The 26559-nt window shown below is 36.1% G+C and overlaps 1 protein-coding gene across 7 annotated transcripts in view; it reads left to right on the forward strand.

Annotated features, from left to right (window-relative positions):
• The window catches only part of CDKAL1 (CDKAL1 threonylcarbamoyladenosine tRNA methylthiotransferase), a 494283-nt gene that overhangs the window by 306102 nt on the left and 161622 nt on the right, over nucleotides 1–26559 (forward strand). For 6 of the 7 annotated variants that reach the window (XM_072033334.1, XM_027451212.3, XM_072033336.1 and 3 more), the window contains 2 exons: nucleotides 9399–9579; nucleotides 26007–26069. In XM_072033334.1, coding sequence (XP_071889435.1) covers nucleotides 9399–9579; nucleotides 26007–26069 — 244 coding nt within the window. The remainder of the gene's footprint in view (nucleotides 1–9398; nucleotides 9580–26006; nucleotides 26070–26559) is intronic. The other variant, XM_027451213.3, reaches the window with a different exon arrangement.

Genomic DNA, 26559 nt, shown 5'->3' on the forward strand with positions numbered 1-26559 from the left:
TCAATGAAGATTGAGGTGTAATTTTTCTCTAGGTATGGAATGTTTATCAATTCCATACTTGCATTTTACTTGCAAATAAACCACTCTCGTTGGCCTTTCTCTCTTATTCCTTGCTTTGTGTTAAGGTTTTTACCTTTTGCCACCTACTTACTAGAAAACAAATGAAACACCTGAATGAAAAACCTGAAGAAAAAAAATGAAAAAAGTAGATCATTTATCTTAATTCTAGAAATACTTTCAGATTTTCTTTTTGTTCCTGTATTGTTGAATGTTGTCGACACCCCTCTCAAAAAGGTTACGTTACAATGGGAAATGTTACTGAGAAGACTAATGGAGATTATCAGAGGTGTAAGGTCTGTCACACAAAGGAAATTAAGGACTCTTCAGTATGGGAAAGCAGTAACTGAGAGGGACTAGAACAGAGGTCAATAAAATTGTGAATAAGTGCTGAGAAAGTGAATAGAGTTGTTACTTGTTTCTTCCAGTGTAAGAATTAAGGGGCATCAAGTAGATTTAGCAAGTGGCAGGTGCAGAACAGTTGTTTTTTCTCGCAGCAAGCGTTTACAGTATGTAAGGTTTGGGATTCAAGGACAGGCTGCACAAGAAAAGAAGTCCATCACAGGCTACGGGTTAAAAAACCACCTCGTTGACAAAATGCAGTTGTTGGGAGGAGGAAGGGATTCTGGGGATCCATACATCCTGCATGCTTCCCCAGGCTTCTGCTGCTGGCCGTTGCTAGTAGCAGAGTATTGGGCTTAGATGGACCTTTGATCTGATCTGGCTTATCTTCAAAGTCCCTGAACCATTTATAGGATAGAAGGAGGGGGAAAAAGTTCAGAAAGATTCTTCTTCTTTTATTAGCATTTGTTAATGGAGCACAGCTTGCAGTTTTTTCATTTGATTTCATCATGCCAAAAAGGCATGTTAATCATTTTGTTTTGTATGCCTGATTTCTGTGTCGGAGTGAAAAGCTGAATGTCTGTCACTGAAGCAGACATGGATGGTCCTCAGAGCCCAAGACATTTGGTGTTGGTGATAAGCGTTGTCTCAGGCTCAGAAAAAATATATAATGTTCTCAGCTACTCGTGACCGAGATCCTATTATTTCTGACCGTGCCTGACAGCTCTAATGTTAAACAGTGAAGGGTCATAGAAAATTAGTGTAATTTCAATGGCTGCTTTAGTGCAGAAAACATTAAGTCAGTTCCCAAGAACAGTTCCCTGGTGCAACCCTTAATAAATTCAAACTTTATTTTTAGTAATGACCTTTAGTAATGTGAGCCTTGATCCATTGAGATGCTGTTCACTTTTGATGCATCCCCAAATCCCTTTTTTATGCATTTTAAATCAACACATGCTTATTCTGAATTTATGCATGTGGATAGACGGAGAGATGTAATTTAAACACATCTGTTCAAATATGCATTTCAGATCAACTTGGTGCCGGTTCTCATAATACGGCTGAGTTTTTGACGGGTATTATATCCCTAAAGTACACAGCAGATGGTATTTATTAGAGATTGAATGGAAATGAAGTTTAAGGATGTTGAGCTTTTTGTCTTAAGTCACTCCTTTTTTAATCATAAAACAATAATGATCTGAAGTTATAAATCTGTAATGAAGTTCTGTAAAATGTTTCATTTGTATGGGAAGAGTAGAACACCTTATAGCTGAATAAAGTTAGTCCAAGCCTTAATTTGGAGGGTTTGGTTTGGTTTGGTTTTGTATTAAATTGATAATGGGAAGTTTCTTATGAAACATTTTGACTGCATCTGATAGGAATTCTAGCAATGCTCACAATAACTGTTTAAAGAGAGTAAAATTGTGTACACTCTTTCGTTCTCAGGCAGTGAACCATGTTAGTTATGAAATACACTTTTTATCTAGGTCACTATTCCTCAGCAACAAGGAGAAACCAAGGCCCTGCTTGCATGGGTCCTCCCTGCCTGTACCTTCTCAGGTTCAGTTCTGGTCTCATGGTGTCCCCCAGTCCAGGTTCTGAACGAGCTCTTTTGGGGGCAGGAGGTGGACTTGGTGAATGGTCATAGAAAATAGATATTCTCGCTCTCGGTATGTCTTGATCACATGTCCCGTTCTGCAGCCTTTCCAGTGTGACTTGCATCAAAACTGTTAATGACTCCGAAGTTTAAGAACAACCCCTTGAGCTGCATTTGCAAATCAGTTTGGAGTTGCTGCAGATCATAAAGCTCAGGTGCAATGTGCTCCCTGGGGGAATTGCTACTGAGAGCTGCCTTCAGCGCTCTGTGAAACAGAGAATGCAAAAACTGGAATGTACACGGTGATTCTCTAGCTGTAAGGCTGGCCTTAACATGCAGTGTCTGCTACCCTTGAAATCTGAAGTGTTCACTATGAATCACCTCTGAATTAAGTGGTAGTATTTACAGTCCTGCCAATTGTTCTCCCATGTGTGTATATGTATATATACCCTTCTTCGGGGAAACCTGCAAGCACACTCCTAAGAAATGCATTGCTCTGTGGTCAAGACTGGGTTTTTTCTGTTTTTTTTTTTTTTTTTTTTTTTTTTTGTTGTTGTTGTTGTTGTTGTTGTTGTTTGTTTGTTTGTTTGTTTTCTTTTTTTTGTTTGTTTGTTTGTTTGCTTGTTTGTTTGTTTTAATAGAAAAAAAATAACAACATAAACACAATATGGCATTACAATTTCTTTGTCTGATTTGTTGTGTCTGAGGCATCAGTTGCATAGAGATAGGATCCAAGCTGTGAAAACAATTTAAAAAAAAAAAGTCAAGATTATGTATTTTACACACACATACAAAATATAACTTACTGAAATGTTGGCTAATATTCAGCATTTTAATAGTTGAGTGAAAGTAAATTAGTGAGTCTACTTGTAAAGTAACCCACTATAGACTGTTACAAACAGTAACAGGAAGATATCTTCACTTGGGTGCCGGCAAACTGTGAGGTGAAGGAAAACTGATTTGTGAGGCAACCTGGAGTTGTGTTAGGCTGTAATAGACATTTTAAACTATTTGAATTACAATAATTGCTTTGCAGTAGGAACATTTACACGAATGAAAGATGCTAGCAGGTGTCCTACCTGGGTGGAATCTCATGCTCTCGTATTCAATAGAAATATGTGCACCATAAACAGGTCTAAATTTGGTAAAAGTAACCAAAGTGGAAAGTCTGAATAACAAATAAGCAACAGAGTTTTAAAATTATGAAGTTTAAGAATGCTAGTTTATTAAATAAATTAGTAATTTTTCCTTGCACTAGCTGAATTTGGAAAATTAGCTATACCAAATGATCGTTTGTATCTAGCCATAAGGCTCAGTCTCTTATAATTTAAAAGGCTTCATACAGAAACGTTAATGAAATGTCTATTGCCATCGAACTGAGGGGCTTTCCAGTTTCATTGCACGTGTAATCAGTTGAGCAACTGATACAAGGATTTTAAAGGCCTCTTTTTTTCCTCCCATGAAGTTTTTAGACTTGTACATCCTGGACTAGTTTGAAAAGCACATGGAAAAGATTACTAAGGAAAACATTGCTGTTGGATATCCATTAGAAGTCTGTATATCCACTGCATAATTTGGGGTAAATCATAAAAAGATGTAAATCCCCCTCCATCAGAAATTGTGTTCAGGTTTACTCTGTGAGCTCCAGATGCTTAAATTAGGAGTACGCTGTTCTGTGCAGAACTCATAGTCCCTGGAGAGAGAGAGAAAGAGAGAGAGGTGCAGGAGGGTTTCAGATCGGAGGTAAGCTGAATCCCTTTCTGAAAGTGTAGGGAGCTTTCCATGGCTTAATTCGCAGGTTAATCTCCGTAGAGTCAAGAGTGATACAGGGTGAGGTGTCTTGTTATTACGAGCATTTGAAAGAGGCAGTAATTCCAGCTGAACAGTCTGTTTCCCTTCTGCTAGTTCCAGCTTGTAGGGCTACTCAGTGAGCAGTACAAGTTTGTCAGAAATCCTGCAAGACTAGTCCTTTAGAGAAAAAAAGCAAGGAAGAAAAGGGCTTCCAGAGGACTGTGAGGTCATGGGGAAGGTACAACCATCTCCTTCAGCTCCAACGCAAAATGGCACATTTAGATGTCTGTCGAATTCTGAAAATATGTTTCAAAGACTAACTCTCAGTCAACTTCGAAACATTACCTGAATTTCATTTGCAGGTTCCCTGAAGGGGCACATATTGCATAAAGGTTCTTCTTCAGAGAAGACTGGGTTGATGTCAAAAGGATTCAGTTTTTTTTCCTTCCAACATTTTTTTCAGTTTGAATTTCTAATTTATGAATTGAGAAGTTGCTAGGCCATAACTTTTTTTTTTTTTTGACATTAGTTACTCTAGATTTCCTAGATAGTTTTTATCTTTCTCTAAGAACATACAGTGTTTTAAATTAATTCATATAGCTCTTTATTCTAATCCAGTGTTTTGTTATACTGGAGTGAGGGATCTTGGTTAAGAACCAGTTGGTGCCTTTAGGTCATTCCTGGATTTCAATGTCAATTGCTGAAAGGGAAGTAAGAAGAAACTGTAATCACGCAAAAGAATTTCAGGTGGTCACTTGAGAAGGTGAAGGTGATGAATTGCATTTTAGCTCCTTTTTCTTTACATAATTTCTTACCTGAGCATGCATTTGGTCTGCGATGGTTTTTACTAAAGGAAATGTTTTCTGTAGTTAACATCACATAAAATGATTCATGTAATACCTGAGTCAAGCAAGTTTCACACTTCTGCTGCTTGCTTTCTTAGACATCTTGCTCTGTGAAAATAGTGTAGTTTTTTTTACAGTTTGATTTTTGTCAGCTTGACACTTTTCTCTTTCCTAAATCAATCCGTCAGGGATTTTATTTCGCATTTTATTCCCAACTTAAATTCCATCAAGAATTCTCTAACTTTCCTCTTTTGGTGAACAGCTCTGTGGTAACTGTCACTGGTACAGCTGCCCTACTTTTCTGTTACTGCTAGTCTGGTTTCTGTTTTCTATAACATCAGCAACCAAGTCCCCCAGGCAGAATAGGGCCGGAAACTTGTCACTCTGAGGGTATGTCTACACTGCTTGCTTGTTAGCAATATGCAACAGAGAGAGGTGCCTGAGATAGCAGAGCTTCAGGAACTGTGTAGCTGTAGTAGCACACAGCTTGTCTGAGCCTCATTTATGCTTCTGGAGTTGGTTGGAGTTAACAGAGATACCTGTGAGCTGTGAGGAGGCAACTCTCGTGGCAGCAGCAACCTCTATCATGTTCGTAGACTTTATTCCCAGGCATCAGCCACTCCCCTGGGAGGTAGAACAGGTGTTTTTTTCTGACCCGTGAGGGTTTGACTTCAAGTAGAGGTTAAGATGTTGTATTTCTTTGTCCTTTCTGACACGTTTGCTCCTCCTTTCTGAGCACTGACATCTCAGCACTTGTTTATGATCACTTCTGTTTCAGACAGATCATTCTGGTGATCCTTTACAACACCACACTAAAATGGACTCTGCAGTGAGATGAAGTACTTGCTCCCTTTTGAGTAGCAAGAGCTGCCCAAAATGACGGTGATTGTATGGCTGGTCTGGTTCAGGATGATAGATCGTAAATTTGCTTGAGTAGATAGAAGGGACTTATCTATGTGGAGGGACAGAAAGAATAGAACATGATGAAGAACCCTAACTATTAGGACTGTATTTTCTTATAGGTGGCATTGATTATTCCTCAAATTCACATTTTTCTGAAATTCCACAATTTTACTGTAAAATGTTCCAATTGAGAGTCAACTTTGGACACTTTTTTTCTTATTTTCCTGAGTAGAGTGAATGGAGACGGTATGTCTTCAGAGAAAAAAAAATAATCTTGCGAAAAAGGACTTGTGATTGCCAGATAAAATGATTTCATGTAATCTTTCTAGGCATTTGTCAGGATTATGAGGGCAAAGTTTAAGTTGTTCTATGCTCAGAAGTATTAAAACAGACTGACCAACTCCATTAGCTAGGCTGTAAGGAGCATCCAGCCTTCTGTATGCTTGAAGCAACTTTCTGCTTTTTTTTTAAAAAAAAAAAAAACAGTTTATGTTTTATAAGGATCACTGTATTCTTGATTTACTAAACAATGTGGTATGGTTCTTTACTGACCCTAGAAAAAATTTGCTGCAAGTGAACTTTTTGAGACTTACTCTAAATGCGTTTATGTAGTAAATGTTACAAAATGCTTACAGGGGGTGTTCAGCAATGTTTTCTTTGTTTACTTCAGAATAGACAAACTGCATATAATTTGAAAAAAAAAAAAAAAAGCAACACAGTTTAATATTGACTTGCACAACAGATTGGTTCTTGTGTAATTTTGTGTCATAGTTCATAGCTGGGACAATTCTTTGAAGATCATCTGAGTCTACTCAGTAAAGAACTTAGTTCTGCTTTGTTTCAGACTGTCAGAGCAAAGGTAACCTTAATTTTCAAATGGATATGTTTTATATTTTTCCAGAATTATGTCTGTCTGTCTTAATCATTCCTTTCATTAAGGAGTGATGCTTTGTGTGTGTGGAACTAATTCCACTTATTTTTTGTTCATGAAGGCTTACAGAATGGGTAAGAGCTTGATTTTTGTCAGTAACTGTTTTTTATTCTGAGTGAAATCTCATATGCTTTTTTTCCCCTTTTGAAAACTTTTTCAATGGTATAATCAACAGTGGTATTAAAATGTACAATGCAATGTCATATTTTGGGCAGGCATACAGGATTGAACTGTAATTAATTGCTGTTGCTGAATACACCATGGTCCTTACTCTCTTTTCATACCCTAGCTTTTCTTTGTGTGTAATAATTCCATCCAGAGAGAAATCTAATTACTAAGATAATTAACACCTTATCACCAAATGGAGTTCAGACATTTGTACAGTTTATGAATTTTTAAAATATGTAATTTCCTTTTAACTGAGTGACAACTGGTGTTATGGAGAAAAAGAACATATTTTATTGTATCTAGCTTGATTGGACCTTATAATTCATGTTGCTATAGAAACAACCAAACCTTTATAAAGGATGGTATTACTACTACCATTGGTAATAAATGCTTTGACTGTTGCCGATAGTGTCATTAAAATAGTTAAAATAACTTCATTATAATGGTTTTGTCAAATGTATTGCATGTTCTGTTCGTACTCTGAGAAATGGCAGCTGATGTTACATGATCCTGATTTATGAAGTAATGTATTTTTTCTTCCACAAGCTTACCATTACTGCACAAAACATTCGTGATGTGAAGAAAATCATGTTACAGAATGCAACCTCTGTTCACTCAGTCTATAAATCCAATGAATTCTGTTGTCACTTGATACCAAGCAGAACCTTGTATCTTGCAGTGTTTCAGTCTTAAGAATTCAATGGCAACTGAGGTGGTTTAACCAACAGTTTGGGGATTTTTGCTGCTCTGCATAATACTTATCTTGTTTCCCACTTGCAATTATTGGACTTACTCCTTGAAAATGTCCAATATTATACATTTTTGATTTGGCATTCCAATTGTATATTTCAACTTGAATCTCAAATGCTTAAGTCTGAATTTATGAACTTAAAAAAGGAATTGAAAGAATTTGGTTTGTTTATTTTGTGAGGATTTTTCATTAGGAAAATGTAAAAGAAGATTTTAACAATACAGTGCCTAATAAATTCCTGTGTGGCTAACTATATATACAGACACGTTAAAAAGAGACTTTTGTTTCAATGTAAGCTTATTGCCAGTACTTACATAAAAAACTGTGTTCATTTATGTTAAAAAAGTATTCTCAAAATATATTTACCCCCATACACTGTTTGTATTAAGGCCACTGTAGTGAATCTTGGCTGTGCACGCTCTGAGATTTCACATAATCAAATTACTAAGAAAAATATTCTCCTCTTCCCCTTTCTTTTGTCTTTTGTCAACAGATTCTCCTGTTCCAGTAGACCTCATTGTTGGAAGGTTTTCTTTTGGCTGTGCCAATGCAAGCTTCTTAGTTTCTTATGATTTTTTCTATGGTGATGTACTGTCTAATAAGAAAAAAAATAGTTCTCTTTGGCCATTCAGGTGCTTTATAAATGTCATTTAAACTAGATACTTTTGCATTTACAATTCTGCTGTCACTTGCCCTGATGATGGAAAGAGAAGCCTTCTGTCCCTTTCTTTAGGTTGGAAAAAGGCTTTAAAACCCCTTTTTAAGCTCAGGCATGAGCTTCGCTTCCTGTGGCAGCACTCTTTATGCCCTTCACCCCTAAGAAAATTAATCTCAGATGTTCTCTTGCTTTAGCCTACTTAAAACTGGAGAGCTATTCACATTTAAAGGGACCTCTAGAAGTCATCTCATCTATTCCTTCCACTTGAAACAGGACCAACTTTAAGTCAGATACCACCAGTATCTTTATAGGATTCTTGCCTTTCCTAATAAATCATATTTTCTCCAGTTTATCATTGTTAGTGTCCAGAGATCATCTCTGTTGTAGACAAGGCCATGTCTATGTCAGCAGGGAGCACTGTGAGCACTTCCAAGCATTATACATTTCTGCCTCTCAGCAGAAGAGGTTAGTCCTTATTCCCACTTTGCAAGCAAGCAGGCTGAGATACAGAGCGATGCTGTGGTTTCCCAGCTTCTCATAAGGCAGTGGTCATCCAGCTGGCTAGTGTCAGACTTGGAAAACTGAGTTGATATCTCCTGGGTCCCATACAGTGCTCTGTAAATACCATGCAGTAATCTCTTGGTTGAAGGACTCATTTTTCTGGGCCATGTGCTTAAGGGTTCTGTATATTCAGTCCAAGGGGAACAGTTAGAAAATGTTGACCTTGCTAAATAGGGACAGTTCAGTGCCTGTGCGTTTGTAAACTTCAGTATTTTGTTTTCCTTTTAAAGTAAGGAATCGCCCGCTTCTATGGAGTACTGAGTTAAAAATTAAATCATGACTAAAAGTTGCCTTATTGGCTCCAAAGCCATTTTTGTTTAAAATTGCTAGGCTCCATGATTGGAGATGCCAATCCCTTCTTTAGGGGGGGACTCTTCTCCTTTGAGATCAGTGTTTTAAGTTCTAGTGGCTAAGTCTGAGAAGTTATAAACGTTGTGCATTATGTAATCAGAATTCAAGAAAATTGCAAGCTCTGCTGATCACCTATAATTTCTGATGAAGGAGGAGGTAGTCCAGATGTTTTCACTCATGTGTCATAATACTGATCCAATATTTGGTGCAATGTCTTTCTTCTATTGCTTGTGCTCTCGGCTGAGTACCAAATGCATTTTTCATTACCAAGCAATAATATTAAAATCTCTCTCTCTTTTTTTTTTTTTTTTTCCAAAGATAATTTTAGGTCTCAATTTCTGTAGATAAAGTTGAAGAGTTACAAGTCTACATAAACTAGTATTTAATGGAATAACACTTACTTGTCCTAAGCTCAATGTTTCTTTATACTTTTTTTTTTACAGAGTGCCTGGAATAACGATTGCTACAGACATCATCTGTGGTTTTCCAGGAGAGACAGATGAAGATTTTCAAGAAACAATGAAACTTGTGGAACAGTACAGGTTTCCGAGCTTATTTATTAATCAATTTTACCCACGCCCAGGAACCCCTGCTGCAAAAATGCATCAAGTTCCAGCTGCAGTGGTAAGATGCATTTTCTTCTGCCACCATACACAGTGTACTGAGATGTTTTTAAATACATGAAACGTGCATGAAAAAGTAGATTTTCTGCAGAACTATACTACAATTCAATTTAAGTTTTATGTAACTCCTCTTGAACTGCCTTTAGAGGTTTGCTAGATCACTAGATGCCTTGCCATATATTAATTATCATTTAGATTGCTAGGAAGGGTAAAATAATGGTTATACCGAAGTCATATCCTTTCTATCAATTTTTGGCTGAATGAGAACCAAGAATGGTAGCTGATTGATTACACTTTTTTTTTCCCCCATTTTAAGACTTCTGTGGCTCTAGCAATCTTAAGCCTGTTGTGAACAATTGTGCAAAGTATTAATAATAGAGAAATGGTAATCTTTGATTTACTTGTTAAATATCAAATTTGCACATACTTCCACAAAGACCTCCTTACACCCTTCTTATAAATTTTGTCTTTATTCAGACTTCGTGTTAAAGGCCATTGATGAAATTTGCATTTAATCTTTCAGTTTTTAGGTGTTTTCCTTATTTGTGTTTTTGGCTGGGAAGCATAACTGTATCTGATTAACAACAATCTCATCTCAGATTCACATGAGGGGAAAAAAAGTTTTAATATAGAAATATAGAAAAATATAAAAATATAGAAAGCAGGTGGCTATTTCATTGATATAAACATATATTTTTTTGTAAGTAGAACTATTAGCAATCACTTATGAAAGTATGGTTTGATTTTATTTTAAGTTGCATTTGTGACTGCACAAGTTTTTCTAATCTGAATCTCAAAACAAAAAGTATACAAGGCTGCCAGCACAATAATTTAATTCACTATTATCCCATTGTTATGGGCATAAATAACATTTGTATTTCCTAATGGTGTAAGAATGAAAGTTGGCCAGCAATATAAGTCAGTTAGAATAAAAGACTTTCTTTCAATTTGCATATTCTGGTACACTAATACAATGTCAAAACTACATTCTGTACTTGTATCCCTTCGCTTGTATGTCTGGAAGCTAAGTAAGGAGTTCCTGCTTACTGCTCATGGTATATACCATGAGCTCTATAGGATGTATCAACTGCAGAAGACATAAAATGAAACTATATTTGGCTTCTTCAGTTTATTGTTCAGACAATTACATCTTGAGTAACGATTGCTCATTTATTATAGGCCATCTCATTATAGAAAAAATGGAGTTTTCAAATATAAATAGCTGCTGTTGAAAGAGTATACTTAGTGTAACCAACTGACAATACTGAATTATTTTTATTAGTTTAGAATGCTTTTTACAAACATTTGAAATGAAAAATATGCAGATATGTACTTTTTGGAAGTTGGGAACCTTAAAATTCAAAACATTGATTTATGTTTGTTTTGCATTTTTTCTATCCAGTATTTTGTAAGCACACTGTTTTCAAAGGAGCTGCAAAGATCTTAGGTCAATTTGTCTTCTGTTTAACTGTGTGCCATGGGGAGACGTTATGTGAAGAGCTAAATTATTTAAAGAACTTTAGCTGTTCTGTGGTTGGGGTGGTTACTTGGAAAATGTTAATGTCATTTTAACACAATTTTACGTTCTTTCTTCTTATTTCTAGCACTAGCACTTACCGTTTAGGGTTAGAATCGAAGAACTTTCAAAGAAGATGCAGCCGCTAATCCAGGGTTGATAGAAATCTATAATTAATAGATTTTTTGTTTGTTTCTCCTTTTATTCTTTTTTTTTGTAGTCCTTTAAAAAAAAATAAATCCTGTGAGACCCTTTGTTCTTTATCTTCTAGAAATGGAAGGTAACCAGTCAAACAAAGCAGGAAGAGACTGTGCTAATGTTTTACTTTTGTATTCACATTACCTTCAAATAGAAGCTAATGGTCTCTCCTGCATTACCAAGAACATACTGAGATGTCATTCATCATTCTTCATCTAGACTAATTTACCATCTACCTTTCTCTGCTAGGATAAGGAAGTTACTATGCATGCTATGCACACTTTATCCTTTAACAAAATATTATTCATGTCATCTATTGTGAATTCATTTATTGTATTTGCATAGGGAAAGGAATAGCACATAAAGTGACATCAAAATGTTATGCATGAGTGTCTGGGTGTACATGTGGGTAGACTGCACCACAGGAAGTTCTTAACAATATTCTCCATAGTGAATTGGCTGGTAGGATCTGTTTCTATGAAAACAATTTTGCTGGTATTATTTAATAATTACCGATGTTGAACCAGTGAAAAAATTATTTTGTTATTTCTATATTTTTTCCTGAATGGTGGCTGTATCTGCTGTTATTTCAGTTTTGCAATACTTAGGCAGTGGAGATATCTACTGCTCTTTGCAAACTGCTTCACTTTAGTGTGTTCCAGTTCTCCAACTCTGATTCAAGATGGCTTCAGTGATACTGCTGAAATATCACAGCTGTAATAATAATATATTTGCCTTGTCAGTTCCTTCTAAGTTTGCTCTTTCTAGGAAGACCCTATGACTTTTAGGGATAGTTGGTGGAGTACTAAGCATAGAATAATTTAGTGCTTTTAAATTTTTAGTGGATAGTTTTTATAAAAGTCTTAAATACAATTGCTTTTCTGGAGAAAAATCTCATTTGAGCTTACCATAATAGGAAAAAAAAAAAATCAGTAGGTCCACATGGAATCTTTCCTTTGCATAGATGATTTATCTTTGAAAGCCTTACAGGCACCGGTCTTTTTCGAAAAGGGCAGATGACACTAATCCAGATGGACAGATCTGCCACCATAAATTCAGAAAAGACAGTTAAGGCTGCAGGCCTGTCTTGTTTCTCCTGGAGAAAAAATGTCCATGGAGAATCAGACATCTGTCTAAATGGTCTCATCATTTCATAACAATCAATTAGGTTATGCTTACTATAAATTCTGTCTCCAGTGTAGAAAAAAGTTAGAGCATAATTAAGCAAAGCTAAGCATGATTTTCTATTTGTAAGCAATTGCAGTGATTTGCTGAGTGATGTTTTTAAAAAATGAGTCAAGATGTTGTTTGAAATGTTATGATACCCCAAAATTCTGTTTGTTCATTTGTTTTTCTGGCTTTTACCCCCATCTCATACATTTACTGCTGAGTACATTATCTCAGGTATGAGTTTGGATGCTCATAATCTCCAGTGGGATCTCTGTACAAAATTCTTATTCTGAAATGTGTTAACTATAAAGTGCTATTTTATAGGTTGTAATTATTATTATTTTGGATCTGGATTTCTTCATTTCCCTATTGCATTTAATCGTAAAAGTGATATTGCTGATAGTTGCATATTTCAAAATGCAGGTTCTAGTCAGCTATGTATTTTAGTGAGCAATGTAATAGAACAAGATTTAGTGGTGTATGGTAGGGTGTTTTTTATTTAGCTGCATTGCAAAGGATCCAACTATGTTACTTCTAAATGTAAAAATTTCTGTTTGTAAAATCAAGCATCTGTAACTTTTTATGCTCTTGATACTTTTAAATTCACTGTACTTTATTTTTCAAGGAACTGTTAATTGTCTGGAGATTTGGCGAGGGAAGAGTTATCTCTGTCCTTGAGATATGGTCTGTCACAATTTCTGAAAGCATTAGGGAATGTTGTTGTCTTTCATTCACCTTGGTTTCTGTCATGTGGAAACAAAGTGAAGAGAGAGCCATTTTGCAAATAAGTGTCGTTGTAAGGTACAGCTAGGTTCATCCCTATTGAGAACTGGAGATGGCAGCTGTTTTGAGAGCAGTAGTGTGACTGTAGCTTCATGATTACACTGCCCTCAGCTGCAGCGTGGCTGGATTCCAACCTTTCTATATGTATTTGCAATGTGCTAAACCTTTGATTTAATTAGCGTAAATATTAGATTTTTTTTTTTTCAAAAAAGCTTTGTGAGATTTAGATAAAAGACTGTATTCAATTTCTCTCACAATCTCTCTCTCTCTCTTTATATATATATATATATCATAAAATAATTACCTCGTTCCCAGCCAGAAAATTTAATGTCAGTCAACTGCTGGACCTTTCCTTTAATTTGTCTGAAGAGTGTCTACTTGACTTTTATCTCCGTATTTAGTTATGTTAAGCATGCTGCTTACTATATTGTGAGGAATAATTAAGTTATAAAATTTGTACCTGAACTGCCATATGATCTCAAAAATCATTTACTTCAGAAAGAGAGGTAGGTACAGGATATTCCTGTGTTCATCCATCCATGCTGTAGGTGCTTTGCTCCCTGACGTCCATCCACCTGTAAATGCTGAGTCCAGGAAAAATGCTTTCTGAATCTAAATCCTTATCTATCTAGATACTGGGCATTTTTTCCTGTTAAATATGCCCGTCGTTACTAGGAAAAATCTATGATCAGATATTGCACAGATTTTATTTATTTATTTATTTATTTTTACCTATTCTAGAAGCACTGAGCCATTATTTTCTAACTGGATAGTATAATGCCAGGTGCACCCTCTCCATGTTGCATTCCAGACAAGTTGTGTTTGGCCATTTGGGGTTGGATTAAATGATTTTTCTAGGACCGTTCCAACCTAAACCATTCATTCATTTCTGTGTAAGCAAAACAACAAGCTGGTAATTTATCCCTTACATCTATGATAGCCGTTTTTTTCTGTTTTTTTTTTTTTTCTTTTTTTTTTGTTCTCTTTTTTTTTTTTTTTCTCTAAGACTGCCTTGCTTTTGCTTCCTTCTAAGGGTTCTCCAGTACATTCCCTAGCACCCCTTTGTGACTGAATGGCCACAGATTCCCTATAGTGCAAGACATTGGAAATAGGCATTCTTGAGTACCAGCAGGTATGGCATGATGTTTAACTCAGCCTTTGCTGGATAGATGTAGGTTTTGTAGTTCTGAATATCCATGGACAAACAGCTAGATCTCCTGTGACAGCTCATGTGCTCATTATGTATTCAGAATAAAGGATTGCCCATGTGTCCTCACACTGCCCCTGTCTGATTAGGAAATAACCACATCCCTCATTCAGGTGCTATCAGTTGTCCTCTCCCTCAGTACCTTTTTAGTCTAAGCAGCTGGACACCAACTGGAATAGCATTGCTTGTGCAAGGGAATCTTTTTGTTCCTTTGAGCTCCCTCAGTAAGTTCTGTAGCTAAATGGCATCATGTGCCCCAGGAGCTGTATGCAGCTGTGATAATTGCTTCTGGAGTATCAAAGATGCTTGGCCCCTGACACCCCTCTCCAACACATGCAGTAATGCATGATGTAGCCTGCAGAATGTACTTTGTGTAGGAGAAATCAACACTCATCAACATCCATGCTTGACTGCTGAACCTCTGTACTACGCTTTGTTTCCTCAGCAGTACAGTTTTATTTATCGCTTGCTACTTTGCCTGAGCAAGGACTTTTACAGCAAGTTCGGCAACAGAGTTAAAAATGCGGAGGCTGGAGGGGAAAGCAGACCATGAAGGAAAAATCAATATATAATCCTTCATATTTGTCAGAGAACTATTGAAGTATCACAAGTTAACATTTTCCTGCAAGTTTTGCACTTCCTCTAGTAGTTTTATTTACACCATGTTTCCTTATACTTTTTATAAGATTGATGTGAGTACTGCGGAAAGCCTTACTCATCAAGATAGCTATGCTTTCTCATACATACAAAGGCAGTTGTGCCTTGCACAACTTGTTTTAATTGATATAGCTGCTGGTCACTGGGGGCAAATCAGTGTTTGCTCTTTGTATTCCTTTCTGGATGCTTATAGATAGTTTTGCACGTTTTTCTCTATGTTTTTTTCCAGGAGTTATACAAGCTAACTGATCTATGAGGGCCTGGTTTTTCATTTTTCCCTGATTTAAACATGGATGAAGAATCTGGCTTCTTTAAGAATGCTGTATCTTCAAATCTACCACAGTGCTCACAATTCACTATGCAGACAGAACTGCAGGTTTGTGTAATGAAGTCAAAGGAAGATAATTACCTGTAAATATCTTTTGTGCTTGAAAATACTACTAAATAGAATTTTACAGAAATTAAAGACTTTTTTTTTTCCAAGCTAGATTCAGCTTAAGTTCAAACCACTTTTATTTATTTGACCAGGTGCTGAAACGAAAATCTGTTTTTGTTGTTGTGTGAAACAGTTGAGCTGGTGTGTTTTAAAACAGGTTGTACCCTTTTGTGAAGCTGTAAGTGGTCTGCCTCTGGAGCTGCTGAAAGATCAGTTCATAACTGAATCTGGGGAATGAGTGAAATTCCACAGTCACAGCTGGACTTTGCGGAGTCAGGCCTCTGGGAAAGGACAAGAATATTTTGACTCTAGCCTTGAGCCATGTCTCTTAAGTCTTGCACTGGTGTGGTTCAGACACCTGGTAGAATGTTGTACGCCTTCAAGGAGCACAACTGTGTTGCTTGAAAAAGCAAGTCAAAATTCACAGCTAGTCTGGAAATACACTTCGGAATCCCAGTTGTTTTTTTTTGTTTGTTTGTTTGTTTTGAATTATGCTGTTTTTTACAGCTGAAGTGATGGGAACAAAAATTACCAACAGCTTGCTTATAAGCTGTTTACTAATGTAGTTTGAAAATTTGAGCATTTCAAAGTAAATGTACAGCTATAGGTTCAAACTAGGCCATGTTGTTAAGAAAAAGAATTAAAGGACACTGGAAAATAAAATGAGAAGGATATGTACAGGGAGGAGAGGACAGAGTTCTTTCTAAACTTCGCTTTCAAGACAGAAGTAGAAACAGATTCTGTAAAGAGGCTGAAACCAGTGCTAACATAGTATAGAACATATTGAAGTCATGTACAGCTCACATGTTGTGAATGTCCAGTATAAAGAACTACTTTTATGAAGTTGTAGTCCTGTATGATTTTCAGTGCACATAGACGTTTGATTTACCATCCTCCTTCCTCTTTGAGTCCATCCTGAAACCCTGACAGATTCTATGATTTTAGTTGTAAGGAAGCTGAAATAGTATCAGAAGTTTTGTATACCACATATTTCTGCACTGAATAGAAGGGAGAGAAGGTACTCTACACAGACTATGTTGAATAGTATTTGATGTTGCGAGAGAACATTTTTTACCTCCAGTACAAATATATATATGATTAGCATTGCAGGGAAATTCTTATTTCGGTTTAAACTTTTTCTCACAAGAGTTCAGAAGTCAAAAATAGGAATGTAATTCAGTGAAATAAGTTTTGCAGTGTTGTGAAGGTTTTTTTCCTTGTTGATTTTTATGGTTTAGCACCTATAGCATTTGCTAATAAAAAAGAGAGAAGTGTATATCATTCTTCTACCTTCCTGGATGTCTCTTAATCTGCTGTTTATCTTAATGGCCTTGGGCAGACTGAGCAGTCTCTCGGTGTCTTGAGTTTATCTATTTCAGATTCAGCATGACTACTAGGCTCCAGAGATTATCAGTCCTCAGAAAACTTTCATATACTATCCTTTCAGCATGTAATATTCCTGTCTTTGGCCTGCTGTTTTTGTTACATCTCCTTACATACCCATAGGTACTTTGTAGAACTCATGCACGCAAGGGGGCCTATATGGCAAGTGGATGTGGTGTTTGTGTATTCTGTATCCTTTCCTCTCCAATGGCTCCTAATTAAGTGGAAAAAACATGGAAGTTTTAACTCTGTCTTTCTGTCACTTGTACGTGAACTATAGTTAGGAGATATCAGAAATCTTTTCTTTTTTTAATCCAGAATTTTAGTACGCTTTAGGAACCAGACTTCCCAGAGCTGGAAACAGTGCAAGTGGCTGTAGACACAAAAGAGGACTGCTCATAACTTAATCCATGAAATTGGATGTATGCTTCAGAACATCAATATATATCCAAAATAAAATAATACTAATACTAATAATAATAAAAAAAAAAGCTCTTGGCTTAGGCAGTTCTGGACTTCCTCAAATGACAGCATAATTTAGATTTAATAGTTTGTGACTTAACATGAATAGCAAATGAATAATCTATGCAGATCTGTTATTAATTATGTCACTTAAATGGTCTAAGCTTTACTACTTTATTACCTTTGTTGTCTAGCATAAATGGGTTCTGGTTGAGTGTACTAGTGTACTAGTTTTGTGTCTACCTGTAGCTGTTATTTTAAGACTCCAGGAACAGAATTTGCCAGTGCCATAAACACAGCTTAAAATAAATAAATAAATATATATATATAAAATGTTGCAGACATAAATATAATTCTAATTTTTTAAACCTGCAGTTTCCCTTTACTGTTTTTCAATATAAATTTGATTATATTTTTTTTTTATATCGTGGAGTTGACTAAGCTTGTCCATCATTTGCAAATCACATGACCTTTATGATGATCCATAAATTCTGCTTTTGAGGACACTGGAATATCCCGAGGTGGGTCCTTGTTGACCCTTTCCTGAACTCCATCTGTCTTTGATAATCCAAGCACATTCCTTCAAAACCATCACAGTCGATCAGGTCACAGTGTGCTTTGGAACTCGTATCTTCTGCTGCTGTGGTTGCTGTGCCTGCACCCTGGTCACTGTGCTGAAAATCTGCATGGAATTTGCAACTGCTGAACAAGTGGAAGTAGATTGGAGGACTTCGTTATAAACTGAGACGAAACAGAGCAGATACAGGGCAATTCTTGCATGTCTGATGAATCTGTGTCTTTGTGGGTACACAAGTGGTCTCTCCCACACAGCAGGCCGTTGAGCACTGCATATTGCTCTTTCATACCACACTGTACCTTCTGGAGCACTTCCTTTCTGCTCTTTTTGTTGTTTCTGGGATGCTGGAAAGCTAGATGCTTTTGAGGCAGCTGTTGTGCGATAGAGGACGTGGATTTCTTACCACATTATAAAAAGGAAAATAATGCACTGTAAACAGCTCTGTCCTGGACTTATGTGTTTTATTACTAAAAAATATCTTGCAATTCTTTGTTTTATTTTATTGCAGAAGTGGGTGTAATTCCAAATCAGCCTATTCCTTGTGACCAATCACTTTATTTATGATTCAGTGTCAATCTAATTCAAAATCTGTCTGATACATCAAGCCAAGTTTCTGTCAGACACCTTTGTTCTATGATATCTTTTTGGGCTAAGAAGAATTCCTAAATCAGTTACAGTGGCATCCTTAGAAAATATCCACTTCGTGTGATAAAGGTAGATTATCAAAATTTGGGTATGAATTCCAGGAATAAAAATCTGCCATATATGAAAAAGGGCGTTTAGAAATTATATCCAATGAAGACAACTAAAATGTAAGGTCCCTCAGGAAGCACAAGCATTGAAGGCCCTTTTCTAAATAAAATATTTCTTTGTGAAAGTCTTCATAGTAATTTTTATGTAATTTATGCTCTGGTAAGGGGGAGAATTTGTTATGAAGAAGGTATAGGGAGTGCTAATGCTAATCTAAATTAAAGAACTCAAATGTACCAGAAGCAATATGGATTCATTAAGATTTGTAAAATATGCAAGTTCACAGAGTCTGTATTACATAGCTGAAATTATTAGAGGTAAAAAAGAGAAAATTGCAATGCCCAGAGTTTAACTGAAGCAATATTCTTCAAAAAAAATGTTTCAAACATGTTGACAGATACTTTTGTGACAATTCTATGCTGTTTTTTGAATACATTTGTATTTTTCATAAATAAGAATGTCTGCTTAAAATATGAACCAGATTAAACCATGATTATTTGTGTTGTCATAATCCTGAATACACTTTAATGTTCCCCCACGTGCCTGGTGACAGGACGAGGGGGAATGGGCTTAAGTTGCGCCAGGGGAGTTTTAGGTTGGATGTTAGGAAGAACTTCTTAGGAATTTCTTAGGAAGTTAGGAAGAAAGGGTTGTTAGACATTGGAACAGGCTGCCCAGGGAAGTGGTGGAGTCACCATCCCTGGATGTCTTTAAAAGACGTTTAGATGTAGAGCTTAGGGATATGGTTTAGTGGAGGACTTGTTAGTGTTAGGTCAGAGGTTGGACTCGATGATCTTGAGGTCTCTTCCAACCTAGAAATTCTGTGATTCTGTGATCATTTTTAAGATTAATATTTTTTTGAAAAGATGTGCAAAGTTTTATATATTTCCCTCTTTGGGGGAAAAAAGCCACATTGCACGGGCTCATATAAAACTTGGTTTTAAATTTATTTTAATAAAGATTCACTGACTATGTAAAGTACACAAAGACAAAATATGCAAATATAAAAATATACAGAATATACAAAATCTAAAATATTGATGTGTAATTCTGTTGTTAATAGAATCTGGAAAATATGTCTACCATACTGGGACATTAAGATAAACTGCTGAGTATGACATACCATGTGCTATGTGACCTTTTGCTTGGATACACCAGAAATTATTGAAGTAATTTCTTAAACCAAGCTAAATAATTAAATACATGTGTATCAATAGTTAAAGCAGAGCAGTGCAGTGTGTCAATTTTAAAATGGTAATGTAGGTAGGTTAGGTCAGGACTAGCTAATCCCAAAGTGTTTTTTTGTTGTGTTTGGTTTGGTTTGGTTTGGTTTGGTTTTGTCTGCTTCATTTTAGATGTGATCAGAAGGACAGGACTGGTATCTGTAGAAGTGAAGTAGCAATAAGAAGCAGGAAACTTGTCAAGCCTGTGTTGTCACTTCTGTCTGGTCAGACCTTATAGGGCACAGACACAAGACCATAATGAACACCAGCTTTATCATAAAATCTGGCTGGGGTACAACATTTTTTTCAGGTTTACCTGAAGGTGATGCACTGAATAACTCAAGGTCAAAGAGAACGGTTCATTGTTTTCTGATCTCCTCTTAGAAATTATTTTGCAGAACAAAAGGTAATCTGTAACCTTTGATAACTTGGCAGTTTCGGTGACTTGGCTTATATCTGTGTTGTGGTTACTTGTATAGAAATTTAAGACTTTATGGACTGAATCTCCAAGCAAGGTGTATGGACTGAATCTCCCAAGCAAGGAACAACGAAATGTTCCTTGGTTACAGTAAATGCTACATGTTCCTATGTTATTTTGTCAGTTAACTCTTTGGGGATATAAATTAGGCCAGTCCGTGTATTTTGGTAAAGTGCTTCTGAACTCCATTCTCTTATAAAAGTTTGGGGCTTTGGAGCTACCCAAGGCCTTTGTTATTTTGAGATCACTGAATTACTAGGGGGTGGGCATGGATATACAGCTTTTCTACTGCTCTAAAAAGCATGTTACTGAAGTTACAGAATCACAGAATCTCTAGGTTGGAAGAGACCTCAAGATCATTGAGTCCAACCTCTGACCTAACATTAACAAGTCCTCCACTGAACCATATCCCTAAGCTCTACATCTAAACGTCTTTTAAAGACCTCCAGGGATGGTGACTCCACCACTTCCCTGTGTTCCAGTGTCTAACAACCCTTTCGGTAAAGAAGTTCTTCCTAAGATCCAACCTAAAACTCCCCTGGCGCAACTTAAGCCCATTCCCCCTCGTCCTGTCACCAGGCACGTGGGAGAACAGGCCAACCCCCACCTCGCTACAGCCTCCTTTAAGGTATCTGTAGAGAGTGATAAGGTCGCCCCTGAGCCTCCTCTTCTCCAGGCTGAACAAGCCCAGCTCCCTCAGCCGCTCCTCGTAGGACTTGTTCTCCAGGCCCCTCACCAGCTTCGTCGCCCTTCTCTGGACCCACTCGAGCACCTCGATGTCCTTCTTGTAGCGAGGGGCCCAAAACTGAACACAGTACTCGAGGTGCGGCCTCACCAGAGCTGAGTACAGGGGGAGTATTCTCTAAATTAGCATTATATAACTAAATATACACCTACTATATATACATGCCTACTACACAAGCAAGCAATGTGGTTTCCCAGACTTGTTTGAAAGAAATGTTGCTATTACTTGTTAGCGTGATCAAGTGTGTGAGATGCTTCATAAGCTCTAAATCAAATAAGATTCCTGAAGCAAAACTAAATTTTGTTTTAATTCTAATCCAGTAGGATGCAAAGGAGAGAAATAGGGGAGAAGATAGGTGAAAGATGATCTGAAATATTTATCTGGTTGCCTTGACACATTGCTATTCACTGTCACCATTACGGAAACAAAGGATATTTGAATGGAACAAGGTACAAGGCCCTGCTTCTGAGTAAGGCCCGACACACTGGAGGAACTGTAAGGGTTGAAAGCAGGAAAAAGAAAGGGAGAATTTTGCTGATGTTATAAGGCTTCCACCTTCAAAGAAATTGGTAGAATCTGCAGATCTGCAGTGGTATTTGACTGGAATTATTAAGGACCTTGAAGGTGAAAACAGACATATTAAAACAGAACATTGAATTTAAAGGAAAACAGTACATCACTGGTTTCATATCAGGGAGTAATCTCAAAATCCTTTATTACTAGGTGAAAAACTGAGAATATTCCATATAAGTTAGCTGCTTCTAAGTAATCTATAATAAAAATATCTCAGCGATATTGGAATTCTCATTCACACTGAACATGATAGACCATGCTTACAGGAAAGCAAACAAGTTACAGGCTACAATAATATTATCAGAAAGACACGTAGTTATCATCTGTGCAAGCAAAGAGGATAACCAGAAAAGTGTAATATACCTGTGTGAGTCCATGGTGTTTAGTATTCAGTATAGTTATTTCATTTCTAAGCTTATTTTTATGAAGTATTTTCTCTTCACAAAAAAAATGTGTAGTTAGGTTACCCCTACCTTTACCCTATTTTCACACCATTATATAGAAAAAAAAATAATAATTAAGTTTAGCTTTATTTTTCTAAAGTAGACAATACAAAATTCCATGCTGGTTAGCTATTGTGTAGAAAATGTTTTGTGGTTTTAGAGACTAAACCTACATTTTATTTATTTATGTATTGTATTCTGTTTGTTCTTTAAGTGATACGATCTACATTGTAGTCTTCAAGCATTAGAAAATATTTCATTATTACCATAAATCAGTGCACAGGGAAAAAAGTAAAACCACAAGAATCTCATCATTCTTGGCTTTTATTGGTTTATAATTCTGAATGGGACTAAAGGGAAGCTTTACTGATGCTATATTTTAAGTATATGATATGCATCTCAGACGGCCAATGCCCCTGTAAAATCTCAAAAGTTATGAGTAAGATCTCAGAAAATCTCAGGCCCAGAAAATCAGTCAAAGAAAGAAAATATTTAGATTAAAATGTGTTATATGCTTTTATGCTTACAAGAAAAAACAAATCATGAAATTATGATGCGTTGTTTTTTTGATACTGACATTATCTATGTATGTTGTAAGAAATATCATTAGTTGATGTTGGCTTTTTATTTATAACTGCATTTTGGAAAGTATCGTTTGAGAAGTGCTTGATTACTTCCATATATTTTAGTAGAAAGATTGAAGTAATTCATATACAACAGCTTTGTGTCACTTGGGGAAGCCCTTCTGTCTTGGGATACTTATATGTAAAATATATGATTTTATAGTATTAAACTTGGTCCCGCAACTGCACTTTCATCTATTCTTCATCAAGCTTTTCCATACTTCTTCAAGTTAAAGGCAGCAATAAAAAGTATTTCTGTTGTATCTCCTGTATAATATAACATTTTAAAAATGTATTGAAACAGAAAAGTGAAAAGTTGTTTGCATGCTCACATGCAATTTTTTTTTCTAAGTGACCCATATTAACATAGTATCTGAATGCCCGTCTGTATCTCTGTAGGCTTAAAATTTAAGTCAGCACAGGATTGAATCATCAGAATTTTGCAGCCCATCAAAACTCCTACCCCTGTATCACAGGCCCTGCTATCAGGCTCTGCTCTTTTCATTTTTGGAAATACCACATGCTGAGCTGTATGTTGAATTAAAAAAAAAAAAAAAAATCAGAAATATAATAAATTTAGAAATACCTTGTGCAGTTCCAAGAGAGTGTTTGAAAACAGTAGTGCTGCTGTACATGGAGCATAATGATGGAAAAGTACATTTGCCTAAATTCTGAAGGTGTTTTGGCGTGTTGTTGGTTTGTGGTGGTTGTTTGTTTGTTTTTTTTTTAACCAGAAGATTTGACAGCAGTACTGGTACAGAACAAAGGAATGGGCAATCGGAACACAAAGGGAAAGAGCAGGAAGACAGAGGGAAGAAAAACATTTTGATATTGGCCAAGGGAAGGATGTGTAAGAGTCAAGCTGCGTCAGGCAAAGAAGTTTTGGGGAGATGCTCTTAACTAGACAGTAACATAGGGCTTGAGCTACATTTAGCTACAATGCTAAAACATTTTTGTCTCATCATATTCAAAGTTCCAAAAAAACAGTCAAATACTGTTTAGATTTAGATTAACTAAGCAGGCAGGACATCCTAGGAGTTTTCTGGGAGCATTTATTCATGTGTATCTCTGGAAGCTCCATTCCACGTTCCTCTGTTTCATGAATTTCCAGCATTTCCTCAGTCAGGAGCATTTTCCTTTTGTAAATAAGCAAACAAAACAGAGCAAAACTTCTACCTTTTGTGAGTGAGGAAAGAAACTGTGATTTCCTGTAATAAAAAAGTGGAAGATGTATAAGGGGTGGCACCTTCATTCTTTGTCCTGTCTAACCAAGTGTGTGACTGGCAGTTTAGACGTAGTGTGAAGGTGAAGGATGGGGCCATAAAATTTCACTGATTTTTACTGAAGCTATTTCAATAAAAATACTCAAAATCACTTTGTTTGCACTCAAAATGAGGTAAATAGTCTTCAGTAAAAAAAGAAGAAAAAAAGAATTTACTTTTTTTTCTTGATTTTTTTCGTTTCTCCTAGAAAGTTTAGTGGAGGTCTCTAGATTCCAAACTAAAACGCTTTTGTCTACTTTTTGCATGATTATACATTAAATTAATTTTAAGAAACTTTAAAATAATCATTTTGATATCTCAATTCAACTTATGGCATCTCTCCAAATCCCTTTTATACGATTTTAAGCATTTTTGCTTTTCATAACTGTACAAGGAATGAAGTTGTAGGGTGGAGATGGAGTTCGGGTTGTGCTACGTGAAGATTGTGATACATTTGAATGTTTTGGTGTTTTGTTCCCACCCCTTTGGAAATAAAGCAGGTGTTAATGGGGGCTAGATAGCCAAAATTCCTCTACTAAGGGAGATCTTTTCTTTGGCAAAGGCATGTTGGATTGCTGAGAAATTCTATACTAACAGAAACATCTTTATTAGTATCAGTTTTGTTAGTTTTAAAGGTTTGTTGCTTAGTAAACTCACATAAACAAGGCCTGTTAGGTATTACTTAGTGTAATTTAATAGAATTGTCTATAAGAGAAATAACCCTCTCATGCTGAAAAGAAAATTTACCATTCTTTGAACAGGGGCAAGAGATTGTCTGACTATGTAATGGCCACAACTGAGTTAGTGACCTCACAGAAGTAGGTCACTAATCCGATGCCTTTAATGACTCAGAAATATCCAGCTGTCATAAATTTGTACAAGTAACTAAAGTTACTCCTTCTGTGACTAAGTGTATGTGTCTGAACATTTCACTGAAAGTAGACAGTGTAAGGAAAGGAAATACATAATGAAAAATTACTAAATTGTCCTACAGTTTTCGGAAGTGCAGTTGTGCAGCTGTATATTTAGTTCACGGAATGCTAGAGACTTGACTAGATCCTACCAGTTGGAAAACTGCTTTTGTGGAACAAGACAACAGTACAGACTGCAAGCAAGGAATTCTTGTCGTTGTCTCCTCTTTATGGTTTCCGACATAGAGTGCTCTGCCTTCCTGAGCTATGAATAAAGTCAACATAGTTTTTGACATAAGAAAACTCTGAACTTATTTGTGACTCATCCCTGTATTAAAGATGATGAATGTTTTTTCCTCTGTCCCCCTTCCATAGGATGCAGCTGAGAGAGTTCTATGTAACATCTGCTGAAATCACTGAAAGGTCTTTCATTGATTTTGGTAGAAGCTGGATTAAACAGGGTTTGTCTTTGAACTTTGTTCCTAAGAGAAAGAGCTTCTTTTCCTTTGCCTTAGCATTAAATGGCATACCACCTATTAATTTTCCACAATCAAGGCAAAGAGAGTATTAGCATCAAAAGAAATAGAAAAATAATATATGCTTCTTCTTTAAACCGCCTTCCTTTTAAACCTAATCTGCTATAAAGCAAGACTGCAAGTAAACACTAGAATAGCAGACAAGTCTTTGCATGATTCGAGCCTAATCTTCAAGCTTTGTTATCTATATTCTAAAACATTATTTATGATTTATTGTTCAGAAATTAAAACAAATCTGAATTGTTTACACATTCCACTGATGTTCCATAGATTAGTATTTATTTTTTTATGAAGGATATGTTCTTAGCATTGTTAATATATATGTTAATTATTTCCTGTGATATTTAATATACTTAATCTGCATACACTGCTCTTCAGTTCCATTAACAAAGTGGGGATAGAATGTGTTTGTACCTGCACACAGCTTTTTAAATCTCTAGTCTCTTTCTTTTTCCTTTAACTTTTCTGATACAGTTTATTAATATTACTTTTCAGAAAAAACAAAGAACAAAGGATCTGTCTCAGCTGTTTCATTCATACAATCCATATGATCATAAGGTAAGAAAAAATATGCTACCTACATTTCTTGTTAAGAATAATTCCAAACATTCATGATAACTACATTTTGTTATTTTTATTCAAAAGGTAGAGGAAATTATAAAATTGAAAGCGTTAGGGCATTCATGTTATTTAAATTCTTCTATCATATACATTTCTCTATATTTCTTGACGCCAAGGAAAGTTGCTTTTTTTTTTTTTTTTTTTTGGAGTCAATGACTTGCATTAACCTCCTAGAAGTATAATTTATAGATTATCACTAAATCGTGTAAAGTGATGTCATGTGGTATCTGATTCCCCTCTTTTTTCTGGTCAGAAACTGTGTTACCCTTGAGTATGTTGGTTAGCCTGTTGTGTCAATTAGGCCCTGAGATACATGATACTAATGAATTATCTATTGATTCCAAAATCCTCATTGGAAGGTGCTGCTTTGCTAACAGCCTGTTGGTTGTTTTGGGGAAGAGGAAAAAGTATATATTGCCATTATTAC

This window comes from Anas platyrhynchos, chromosome 2 (assembly GCF_047663525.1).
Source record: "Anas platyrhynchos isolate ZD024472 breed Pekin duck chromosome 2, IASCAAS_PekinDuck_T2T, whole genome shotgun sequence".
NCBI classification, from domain to species: Eukaryota; Metazoa; Chordata; class Aves; order Anseriformes; family Anatidae; genus Anas; species Anas platyrhynchos.